At 39.1% G+C, this 12,365-nt stretch overlaps 1 protein-coding gene across 1 annotated transcript; it reads left to right on the forward strand.

Annotated features, from left to right (window-relative positions):
* Positions 1-8,895: 8,895 nt before the first annotated feature.
* LOC121797415 (peroxisomal adenine nucleotide carrier 1-like) lies at positions 8,896-12,134 on the forward strand. The gene is made up of 6 exons (XM_042196171.1): positions 8,896-9,035; positions 9,166-9,322; positions 10,615-10,846; positions 11,149-11,295; positions 11,387-11,547; positions 11,707-12,134. The coding sequence occupies exons 2-6, from the start codon at positions 9,192-9,194 to the stop codon at positions 11,981-11,983; spliced, it is 948 nt and encodes a 315-aa protein (XP_042052105.1). The 5' UTR covers positions 8,896-9,035; positions 9,166-9,191; the 3' UTR covers positions 11,984-12,134.
* Positions 12,135-12,365: the final 231 nt, after the last annotated feature.

The following is a 12,365-nucleotide window of genomic DNA, read 5'->3' on the forward strand; positions in this document are numbered from 1 at the left end:
TATGAAAGTTATAAAGTATTTTTTACCACCTCTAGTTTGCACCATCTTTAAATCACACATATCCGTGTGGATTAGTTCAAGGGGTTTCGCGTTTCTTTCTACTGAATGAAACGGTAACTTGGCAATTTTGGCTTCATGAAAAATTTCACATTTATCTTTAGTGTAAACTTCAGTAAACTTCATTTGCTTTTATTGACTCTAGATTTACTAGTCTTTTAATGGCATTTGAACTTACCTATCCCAATCTGCAGTGCCACAAATTTGTACACTCAGTCAAATACGAAGAAGTAGATGCTTCATTCTTATTAGCCAATGGCTTTGGAACACGATGTGTTGCTACACTAGGCTTGAAAAGTCCGTCGGTTACATAACCTTTTCCGAAGGACTTCCCAAACTTATACAATGCAAACCTATTGGATTCAAATACAAGTTTAAAACTCTTATTTACTAGTATTGATCCTGAAACTAGGTTCTTCCGGATGTCCGGAACGTGCAGCGCATCCTTCAAGGTGATTGAGATTCCAGACGTCATCTTGAGGACTACATCACCAACTCCGAGGACTTCAGACGAAGCTTGATTCCCCATGTTAATCTTTCTCCCTTCAACGTTGTTGTAGGTGGAGAACATACTCCTATCTGCACAAACATGTGCAGGAGCACCGGTATCAATATACCAGTCACCCTTGTTGTTAATAAGGTTGACTTCTTCGGTGACCACGGCGATGAGGTCGCTTTCATCCCAGTCCTTGAGCTCCTTCTCAATGACGTGGGCAGCCGGATTTTTCTTCTTGCTGCGGCAGTCCTTTGCAAGGTGGCCCGCTTTGCCGCATTTGTAGCAGTCGCCTTCAAACTTCTTTGTAGGCTGCTTTCTCTTCCCTTTGTCACTTGGACGATTTGGGAGAGGGCGTTTGTTGGAGGGACCGCCCTGCTCCAACAAGTTGGCTTTTGCATCCAGAGTGCCCTTAGCCTTTTGATCGTTTTTCCGCACGTCTGCCTAAATGCGCAGCTTTACGATCAAGTCTTCAAAAGTCATCTCCTTTCGCTTGTGCTTGAGGTAGCTTTTGAAGTCCCTCCAGCTAGGTGGAAGCTTCTCAATGGTCGTGCCCGTTGTAAAGTTGTCGGGCAACGCCATTCCTTCGGCAGCAAGTTCATGGATGATCATTTGGAACTCCTGAACTTGTTCCATGACTGGTCTTGTATCGACCATTTTGTAGTCACTGAACTTAGCTATTACAAACTTCTTATTTCCCGCATTATCACTGCTGTACTTTCTCTCTAGGTTTTCCCACACTTGCCTAGAGGTATTTACAATTGAGTATACATTGTACAAACTATCATCTAAAGCATTTAGAATAAAGTTTTTACAAAGGTAATCTCCTTTGCGCCATGAATCATAGTGGGCCATGACCTCGATGTTCGTCTCTTGGTCACTTGGAGCGGGCGGCTCGTCTTCTGTGAGGAAGTTCACGACGCCCAATGTTGTCAAGTAGAACAACATCTTTTGGTGCCACCTCTTGAAGTCCGAACCTCCAAACTTTGGCGGCTTCTCGGTGGGTGGCATCATTCTTGGTGCCATTGGTGCCAGATTGACCCCATGGAAGGAGCCTATCCCGTTGCCCCCGTAGGAGCCAACAGTTGGGTTGGGCATAGAACCCCCCAAGTTCGTGTTGGGCATAGTGCCCCCCACATTCGTGTTGATCCCGAAAGATCCAACACTAGTATTGAGCCCGAAGGCACCAACACTCGATCCATTAAAGGATCCGAAGGAACCACTAAAAGTGGAACCAACCGAACCACCAAAGGTGGAACCAGTGGACGCCCCAAAAGGGCTGTTCCAAACCCATGGGACAGTTGATGAAGCGGCTGGGAAGCCAGGGGTCGGCATCATCGAGATGGTGGATGCATTGGCAGATGCACCGGTGGATGGAGTGGGAAGAGTGACGGCGGCGTTGGTGGCCGGAACGGTGGATGCGGCAGTGGCCGGAGTGGTGGCAGAGGTGGTGTTAACGTTGGTCGACATTTCCAGCAAAGGTTTAAGTTTTGAAAGTTTTTAATTCGTTTTTTTTAAGTCTAAGGTCTTCTGTAGTGTATATCTCGTCTTGCTATTGTTGGAGATATAGTTATAAAAAACACTAACCGGACGTAATACAACCCGAGAGAAGACAAATAAAACAGAAACAAAAATTACAGTGGAAATTCGAAACTGTAAAGATGAACTTAGCCGAGTCGAGGAAGGCCTATTTCCGCAAGACGAGATACGCCCTGGTAGTGTTCTCGGTTTTGGCGTGTCGTCCCCAAAGATAAAACGGCTACGTCTCGTTCGTTGCAACACCGCATTTGGAACGAGCTCCGGCAAACTGGAAGAGGAAGAGGGCAGAGCTTTCGACAGAAAAACAATATAGAGAGGGAGAGAGCTTTGTACAGAAAAACAATACAGAGCTTTTACACTATACTTAAATAATAACCACATCGTATATTCAGTAACAATTAACTAATCTAGACCGCATGTTTTTCAAATCTTATAGACTCAATTCCTCCTCGTGGCATACGAATTTTTCTTAAAATGATAGGACGATGGCATGCTGTCATTTTTACAATATCTCAAAACATTAATTTCTCATAATTCACTCATTTTAAATTACTTTTCACCAATAATATATCTACCTAAAAGATAATTTTACTAGGATTGATGAAATCCTAATGGCACGTGTTCTCATATAAAATTGTGACGTTGATTGTGTTCTATCAATATGTTGATTTTTATATAATTAAATTTATATTATTCTCTTCCTCCCACGTCGTAATTTTTTATATTAGTTTGTCACATATTATGAGTCTTAGTAAGAATTATATTAATAGTAATAGGCCCACATTCTAATAACTTCATTTTACTCAAATTTTATTACTCTGTACTATATAGGAAATGAGATTCATATTTAACTTTTTTTTTTACTAACTTTTTTTGGTATTTCTTCAAACTCTGCTAAATTTATCTAGGATTCCTAAAGTGGAACAGAAAATATAATATATATAGTGATTTGAGTTTGTATTATATATATTGATTGAGTTTGTAATATACACACCACTTACTTAGTTTAATATATATACGATGCATAAGCTATGCATTCTTTTATTCAATTAAACATGATTTTGGCGTGCAACGCATGGCCCAAATATAAGGTATGAAATGAATAATAGTATAGGTAGGAAAGGCGCAGTTGGCAGTTTGCAGTTGGCATTAATAATGCACATCTGTGTCATCGGTTCTGTTTTGTGCAATGCTTAATTTGTGTTATTTTTATATATTTTCTTGTCTTTCTTTTAATAGTTTCTCCTACTTTTTTAATTCTTATTCTCTCTGTCGTACTTTAAGTGAACTATTTTCATTTTTGTAAATTCCATTCTAATGATATATTTTTAAAAATAGAAACATCACTCTCTCTTAATTCTCATCATTTAACTCACAAAACAAATTACATAGAATTCCATCCCTGAATAGAAATGTTCACTTAGAGCGGGACGGACTGAGGGAGTATTTTACTTAGAATATGAATTCTTAATGTCAATGCCCATTGATTGGAAGGTAGTTTCTAATAAAAGTTTATATGGTATTACTATGATACTTAGTCATCAAGAAAGATTGTTATTAATACAAGTTAGAGTAAAGGCTAAAACTGGTCCTGAATATATGCTAATTTTACAATTTTGGTCCTATACTTTATCTTTTGAATTTTTCATCCTTAACGTTTCAACTCGGTTCACAGTTGGTCCTACACTAACAATTCCGTCAATTTTTAAACGGTTTTTACCCGATTTTGATGGTTTTAACAGTCCCATTCGGGTTAAAACCGTTTAAAAATTGACGGAATTGTTAGTGTAGGACCAATTGTGATCCGAGTTGAAATGTTCAGGATGCAAAAATTCAAAAGATAAAGTATAGGACCAAAATCATAAAATATACATATGTTCAGGACTAGTTTTAGCCTTTACTCTAGAAGTTATGATGGTATCACTATCAGTTTCTTGATTTTTTCGATTATTTTAACATTGACATTGCTTCTTTCTCCAACTACTTGTAGAAGTTATGATGGTATCACTATCACTTTCTTGATTTTTCCGGTTATTTTAACATTGACATTGCTTCTTTCTCCAACTATTGTATGTATTTCTATCTTTTATCACTCATCCTAATGATACAATATCTTTCAATAACATCTATATCAATCATATTTATGAACTGTAGTTTGAACCTTTAATATTAATTTTCTAGCTTCGCCTCGTGATTAGAGCATTAGTAATGGCGCCCGTCCCGGCGGAATTCCGACCGGCGTGCCAGAAGTTCGCGCGGGACGTCCGCCATTGTGCAAGGAAGGCACGGATATGGACATCCGCTGCGGACACCGGCGTTCCGCGGATATCCGTCGCGACGTCCGTGCAGACGTCTGCCATTGCGTTGACTCCCATGGACATCCGCGTGGATGTCCCGATTATTGCATTTCTTTTTTTAATAATTCTATAAATACGTATCGTTGAACTTCATTTCATTCACACCACTTGCATTAACGAGTATCTCTCTCTAAAATACTTTTCTTTTGAAGAACAATGGAGCACCACGATAGCGATTCCCCCGCCACGAGCGAGTCACATGCGCCTTATTTTCCCGTCGGCGGTAGTACGCCGATGTCCGCCGCAATGCCCCAAATGCCGGGGATGATGCCTCAATCTCAAACGACGGCGGGGATGATGCCCGGGTACTACAACATGTACCCGCAGTGGTATGGGATGATGCCCCAAATGTCCTAGATTCCCGGAGCGCGTCCCGAAATGGCCCAAATGCAGGGGATGATGCCCGGAATTCCGGGGATGATGCCCCAAATGCCGGGAATGATGCCCCAGATGCCCGGGATGATGATGTCGGGGATGATGCAGGGATCGCCTGGCGCTGCGGGGAGGAGTAGGCAGGGGATGATGCAATCGCCGACGGACAACGTCTATCGGCCCTATATGGATTTACTGGCGCCAGACAACCCGCCGAGTACTCCTCTCGAGACTCAGTTCACTGGCATCGAGACGTTCTCGCTTGAGGAGTTGGGGCTATCTCCGATCCGGGATTCTCTCACCGACGCACCAACGACGACAGGGGGAGGGGGAGGGCAGGGAGAGGGAGGGGCAGGGGAGAGGGACCGGCGGGAGCCGCTGAGGTGAGGGAGGGGTCCAGCGGGAAGAAGAGGACCGTCTGGAGCATGGAGGAATGCATCGCGCTGGCGAAGGCGTGGATCAGTGTGGTGGAGGATCCGTACGTCGGGGCTAACCAGCACATCGACAGGATGTGGTGGTGCATTAGCCAAAGTTATCTCCAGTTCAAACCGCCAGGGGGGAAGCCTCACAACGGAGAGCAATGCCGGAAACAGTGGGAGCGGCTGAGGAGGTAGCTCAGCCGATTTGCCGGCATTTACACAAACAACCTCTGCTCCGCAACCAGCGGCATGTCTGCCGAGGATGTGAAGCTCCTGTCTCACCATCAGTTCATCGACACTGCACAGGGGTTCGGGGAATTCAAATATTGGGAGGTCTATCTTGTTGTGCAGACTTCGGTCAAGTTCACTGTGGGTGTTGAATCTGGCTGGCCGAAGCGGACGAAGATCAGCGCCTCCGGGGAGTACAGTAGCAGTGCTGGTTCCCACGAACTCCCCCCCGCCGAGGCAGAGTTCCGGACGCCCACATCGTCGGTCCGCCGCCGTCGCCCGGTTGGGCAAAAGTCCGCGGCGCGAATGGCGAGGGGAGACGCCAGCGGATCCCGAGAACCCCCCCCATTCGCCCGCATCCCGGCACATGAAACCTTGTTACGTGCAATGGTTGAATGGTGTCAATCGACCGACCGCCATTACAAGCGGTTGCTTAAGGATATCATCAACAGTATGGGCCGCGATTTGGGGTTCGGATACATGTCGGAGAGTGACGACGAGGGGGGTGCCGGCGGCGGGGACGACGAGGGGACTGGCGGGGGGGAATCCGAGGAGTGAGAAGGCGGTTTTTTTTAACAATGTAAATTTTTTTATAATAATTATGTTTTTTTTAATTAAGTATGTTTTTTTTAAAATAAAGTGGTTTCATTTTCTCCGTATTTGTGTCGAAACTTTAATTCCGTAAATTGTTTAATTTGTGAATTTGTGAATTTTTTTTTATTGTGGGAAGTCTGTCGGGATGTCCTTGGGGATGTCCGCCACTGTGCAGTGGAATGTCCGTATGACGTGACATGAGGTGTTTTTGGGTTGTCCGCGGGGATGTCCGCCGGGACATCCACGTCACTGCGGATGCTCATGTACTCCTATACATCTTCCTATAATAAACAATATGTATATTACATGATTCACTCAATAGTGTCCCTTAAATATTCATCCATGTCGCATCAATCGCATATATAAAAATTGTGTAATGATAAAACCATATAGTATCTGCTAATCTGCCAGTTTGCATGCTCTGACTTGTACAATTATGATAATGGCATGCCGCACGTTATTCACTTCAGATCATCGCTTAGGATAATCATTCTGTATCTTATTTTTGTAATTCGCTTTAATTATTTACTCTATTTTGTATATGTCTCTAATATCAGGGCACTTATCGTTTTTTTTTGTGCAAACTTAAAAGTAATCAGTTAAATCACAATTTTTTCAATTTTGTGCAATTTTGCCATCCGATACATGCACCTTGTTTTTCTTCTGTGAACTTAAAAGTAATCAACTAAATCACAAACTTCAAATGAATTAGAAACTTCAAATTCACTAAATAAATATATTTAAATTTCTAAACATGCTTTAAAATTTCTTGATGTTTATGTTTTATTTTGCATAAATCTCAAATGTTAGTATTTGATAATGTTTATATTTGAGTTTAAGCATATATCTCAAATTTATCATAATTAAATATTTTACATTTTATAAATATAACTAATTTTCACCATTATTTATTGGATTGATCGCATGTTAATTTTATCGGTAGCAACCTGATTAACCCGATGGGCTAGCCCGCACCGATTGACCCGCAACCCGAATAGGGTTGGCCGGAAACCCGATGGACTGACCCGATTGACATCCCTAGTTAAAACACATACTAATATTAAAATCATATTTGGCATTTCTTTAAAAAAAAGACACATTAAATATGAAAAATTTTCACTTTATCGTAGAAAAATAACATCAAATATAAACAATTTTTAATGAAACGAATTTTAACAATTTTAGTTGGGTGCTTTCTAATAGAGGAAGATCACCTATTATTTGATGGTATTTATAAGTGGAGGAGAGATTTAGTGGCCAGCTCAATAATGATAGTACAGAGCATCCACAATAGGGCGGATATCCCGGCGGATAAGCACTAGGACATCCCAAAAACACCTCCGGCCACATCACTAGGACATCCCACTGCACTGCCACATCACTAAGACATCCCACTGCAGAATAGTGGACAAGCACTAGGACATCCCAACAAATAAATTCACAAATTCACAAATACGGAATTAAAATTTCGACACGAATATGAGGAAAATGCAACCATTTTATTTAAAAAAATATACACATTTAAATTAAAAAATAGTTCACCAAAAAAAACATCCAAAACCAAAATACATAGTCCGACGGTATGATGTTTTTTTAGGCCTGCATTTTTGACGATCATGTTATGCATGATAATACATGCGTTAGCCGGTCGCTCATCCGCGGTGCAAATGAAACTAAGTGCAATGAGCCGTATATATAGAGTTTTGAAAAAAAAATCGAAAAATGCTCTTGTCCGTCGAGCACCCACAATAGCGGACGGACGACCGCATTATCCAACGGACGACCTCTCGTCCGTCACGCGCTAGCCGGTCGCAATAGTGGACGAGCGCGACGGACGAGCGGCTCGCCGGTCGCTCGTCCGCGTGCTCGTCACTATTGTGGATGCTCATGTTATTATGTAAATATTTAAATAAATTAAAGTTGATATTGAAAAAAGGGAACATCATTTTTGGTCCACGAACTTTGCCAAAGTATCATTTTAGGTCAGTGAACTTTGAAAATATCATTTTAGGTTCGTGAACTTTGAGTTAGTATCATTTGATGTACTTTTTACTATTTTCAAGTTTTTTTGGATGAAAATACACTCAATACCTTAAAGTGTATATATTTTTAATAAATTTATCATATACTCATATTTGTTTTATAAATATCTTTACAATATATTTTTGACAAATTTTCTAAATATAATTTGACCTTAAATATTATCACTTAATTTTGTGACATGCAAGTAAAATTGCTTCTTCAATTTTTTATATTAATTTTTTTTAAAATTGAATAAATAACTTTCTTTAATAATAAAAAATTGAATAAAGATCTTTTTATAAATATCTTTACAATATATTTTTGACAAATTTTCTAAATATAATTTGACCTTCAATATTATCATTTAATTTTGTGACATGCAAGAAAAGATCTTTATTCAATTTTTTTATTATTAAAGAAAAGTTCTTTATTCAATTTTAAAAAAATTAATATAAAAAATTGAAGAAGCAATTTTACTTGCATGTCAAAAATTTAAGTGATAATATTTAAGGTCAAATTATATTTAGAAAATTTGTCAAAAATATATCGTAAAGATATTTATAAAAAATTATGAGTATATGATAAATTTATTAAAAATATATACACTTTTAGGTATTGAGGGTATTTTCGTTTAAAAAAATTTAGAAATAGTAAAAAGTACCTTAAATGATACTAACTCAAAGTTCACGGACCTAAAATGATACTTTGACAAAGTTCGTGGACCAAAAATGATGTTCCATCTATTGAAAAAAACTAAGTTATCCCAACCTATCCCGATTGAGTAGATGGTTTTATCCCACCGTATTAAATAAAACAAGTACTGGCTATATAGCCCATACTCTGCTTCCCAAATCCCAATACGATTAACAGACAGCTCAGCTCTGACCGCGATCACCACTCTCTCCGTCTCGGCCGGCGAATTTATCCATCGCCGCCGTTCTCGGAAGTCTCGAGGTTTGTTTTTCACCTCAATACATGGTTTTGCTTGGTAGGCGGAACAACTGATATGAATTTTCCCAAGTCTTAATTTCTACTGATTTAATTCCTTCGTTTTGCTGGTTGTTGCGTGTGGATAACTCAAAAGGTTGGGATTAAACGATAGCGCTTGATATGGAGTCGTTAGTGGAGGCGACGTCGGGTGCAGTTGGTGCGCTGGTCAGTACCACCATCTTGTATCCGCTCGACACATGTAAAACTAGGTATCAAGCTGAGAATCGTGCTCATCAACACCAGAGATACAGGTTCGTGTTTTTTTTCCTTTTTTTTTCGTACTTTGATGTGTTGTTTTTCGATGTCTAGTTTGTTTTTGTTTTTAACTTTTTTCTAAGTGGGCGATCATGCTCTGAATTATTAGCAGTAGCTATTTTGTTTTAGGTTTTAATAGCAGTATCGAATTCGTTTGATCCTTATGCTGGACCGTTGGTTGACTGTGAGTTCAATCGTAGTAAAAATAATGTATCCAGAGATTAGAATGGTTGGGAGGAAAATAGATGCAAGACTTATTGGTATGCAGAGTATATATTGAAATCATAGAAATTTAAAAAATCGGTTCTTGTGTGCAGGGTAGTTATCTTGATAGAAGAAAATGATTTGTGTGTGTTGTGGGGGGTAAAGGCACAGAAAATGCATACTGAGTGTAATTTATTCTCAATCAATTGTGCTTGAGGACGAAAGAGATACAGAAGCAACATGATAAAACTGGTAAGATAAGATAGTATAATAACAAACTCTGGTTACTTTACAAATATTTTGTTAATTGGTAGTATATGATTAGACTATAAGTTACCAACCAATGCTAAAATATAGTATAGCAATTTACCAAGGCCAGTGAAGTGGTGATAAAGGAAGTTTTAATGTTAGTATTAGTTTTACAAATGCATTTTACATTGGGGATGAATCAATAGTATATATTTAAGTGTTTAACTAATATACTATATACTTAGGGTACGTAGTTTTTCTAAAAGTATGGAAAGGGAGACTCTGCACATGACAAGTAGAATGATTTTGTTGGATTAAATGCATAACCTCAATCAAGAAGATAAATTTTTGACTTAATGAAGCTAAATATGTCCTGAGGAATTTCTTGTGTCCAACATTTGGCTCTTGATACTTATGCTTCAATGCTTTCTCTGTGCTGACCAGCAAAAGATGGCAACAAGTGCATGCATCAGCTTCTGATGAAAGTGTGCTTCATCTGCTTAGCATTCATAGTCTTGGTGTCTTCTACCACATCATTTTCTTGAGATTGACACATGCATGGACATACATATTTGTAACACTCACAAGTCTCAGACTATCCCTTGGAGATGCATTGTTGTCTTATATTGTTATCTTAATGTTAGACATGTCACATGTCCTTTTGGGATGTCTATCTATTGCTTGCAGATTTGCATCTTTTATTGTGTGGTCAAATTCTGAACATACCTTTTGTCCATCTTTAAAATCTTGTATCTTTGTCTTGTCCATTGTCTGGCTGAGCAGTATAGTGTCAGTTCTAAAAGGGCAATATGAATTGGTTTTCCTGTGATAACAGGAATATTTCAGATGTTTTGTGGGAAGCAATATCCCAAGGTCAAGTACTGTCTTTGTACCAGGGCCTGGGCACGAAGAACCTGCAGTCCTTCATTTCACAGTTTATCTACTTCTATGGGTATAGCTTTTTTAAGAGGCTGTACTTGAGAGAAAGCAAATCTAAATCCATAGGAACTGCTACTAACTTATTAATTGCTGCTGCTGCTGGTGCATGCACAGCCATAGCGACACAGGCACGTCTCAGCTTCATTGATTTCAGATTTTATATATAGTGTTGGCACTAACCGATTTCTGTAATGATGTTTTGTTACATTAAAAGTAGGGTATATATTGTAAATGTATTCTACAAAATTGATGGTGTATTAAGTTTGCACTGAAGTTTAATGTAATGCAATGCTTAGAAGCTTACTTTAATGGGTGTTGCTTCTTCAAACTCTTGTATGAACATGCTTGTTGAGGATCAATATGTTCTTATGTTAGCAGCACCTGTCTGAATCCTGCAGTCTATCCCAACATCCTAATTTTAGTTTTACAGCCTCTTGATACAGCATCTTCAAGAATGCAAACAAGTGATTTTGGAAAATCAAAAGGCTTGTGGAAATCTCTCTCGGAGGGCACTTTCAGCGATGCATTTGACGGTCTGGGAATTTCCCTTCTACTTACTGCAAATCCGTCCATACAGGTACCTCTTTTCTTTCTCTTCAAACTGTTGCTTTGTAAATATTTGTTAGACAGGCCAAACAGATTCTTATACTAATTGCAATGCCATGCAGTATACAGTATTTGATCAGTTAAAAAATAGGCTTCTAAAGAGTAATGTGAATAAACAAACTGATGAGGTGTTGTCTCCAGAAGCTATTTCTGCTTTCTCTGCTTTTGCTTACGGTGCAGTCTCGAAGTGTATTGCTACCTGCTTAACTTATCCAGCTATAAGGTGAATGTCTGTCTTCATTACTTCTCTTCAGAAAACACTTTTTAGCCTCCTCCTTGGGGCTTGAAATCATGAACGTTATTGCATACATTGTTTTAGTTTGTTATCCTACTGCTTCTGTAGAAAACATAGAGTGATAGAGCTCATCTGGATAATGCACAGGTGTAAAGTGGTGATCCAGTCAGCAAAATCAGATGAGAGTGAAGAAGGTAAGCCCAAATCAAGACCCCGTAAATCTATCACTGCAACACTTTGTTCAATCTGGGAAAGAGAAGGGATACTCGGCTTCTTCAAAGGGCTGCAGGCACAAATGCTGAAAACAGTCCTGAGCTCAGCACTACTTTTGATGATAAAGGAGAAAGTTACGAAGACCACATGGGTCCTAATGATCGCACTAAGGAGGTTTATGTTGACGAGACCCAACCTAAAGAGTTCTTGAAGAAATCTTGTTGAATCAGTGAGATGTTCACCTTGATAAGTACAATAAATATGAAAAAAAAAATGAGACTTTTAGGGATCATAATATAGCAAAATATTGTCTCAGTGTAACAGATTGAAAATGCCCAAATTCTCAACTTTGATTGATTTTATTTGGTTGTATCAACATGAGAGAATCGAGCAAGATTTGCGAGAATATATATAGAGCAAGATTGTGTTGCTTTACTGGTGATAAGGTGATAACTTGCTGCATGAAAATGACAGTAGCAGTAGATTAAAGTCCATTTTGAGAAAAGATTCAATTATGATTTAAACATGAACGATTTATAACAATTTCATATTTGCGGTCAATCTTCAATCATTTTATAACAAGATTCATTCGA

The sequence above is a fragment of the Salvia splendens genome, chromosome 3 (genome assembly GCF_004379255.2).
Source record: "Salvia splendens isolate huo1 chromosome 3, SspV2, whole genome shotgun sequence".
Lineage (NCBI taxonomy): Eukaryota > Viridiplantae > Streptophyta > Magnoliopsida > Lamiales > Lamiaceae > Salvia > Salvia splendens.

Excerpts from the sequence above, each read along its gene's own strand:
- LOC121797415 (XM_042196171.1), top strand. The coding sequence starts at position 9,192 with ATGGAGTCGTTAGTGGAGGCGACGTCGGGTGCAGTTGGTGCGCTGGTC. Across the intron at positions 9,323-10,614 it reads CATCAACACCAGAGATACAG|GAATATTTCAGATGTTTTGT; the intron begins GTTCGTGTTTTT and ends CTGTGATAACAG. Across the intron at positions 11,548-11,706 it reads TTAACTTATCCAGCTATAAG|GTGTAAAGTGGTGATCCAGT; the intron begins GTGAATGTCTGT and ends GATAATGCACAG.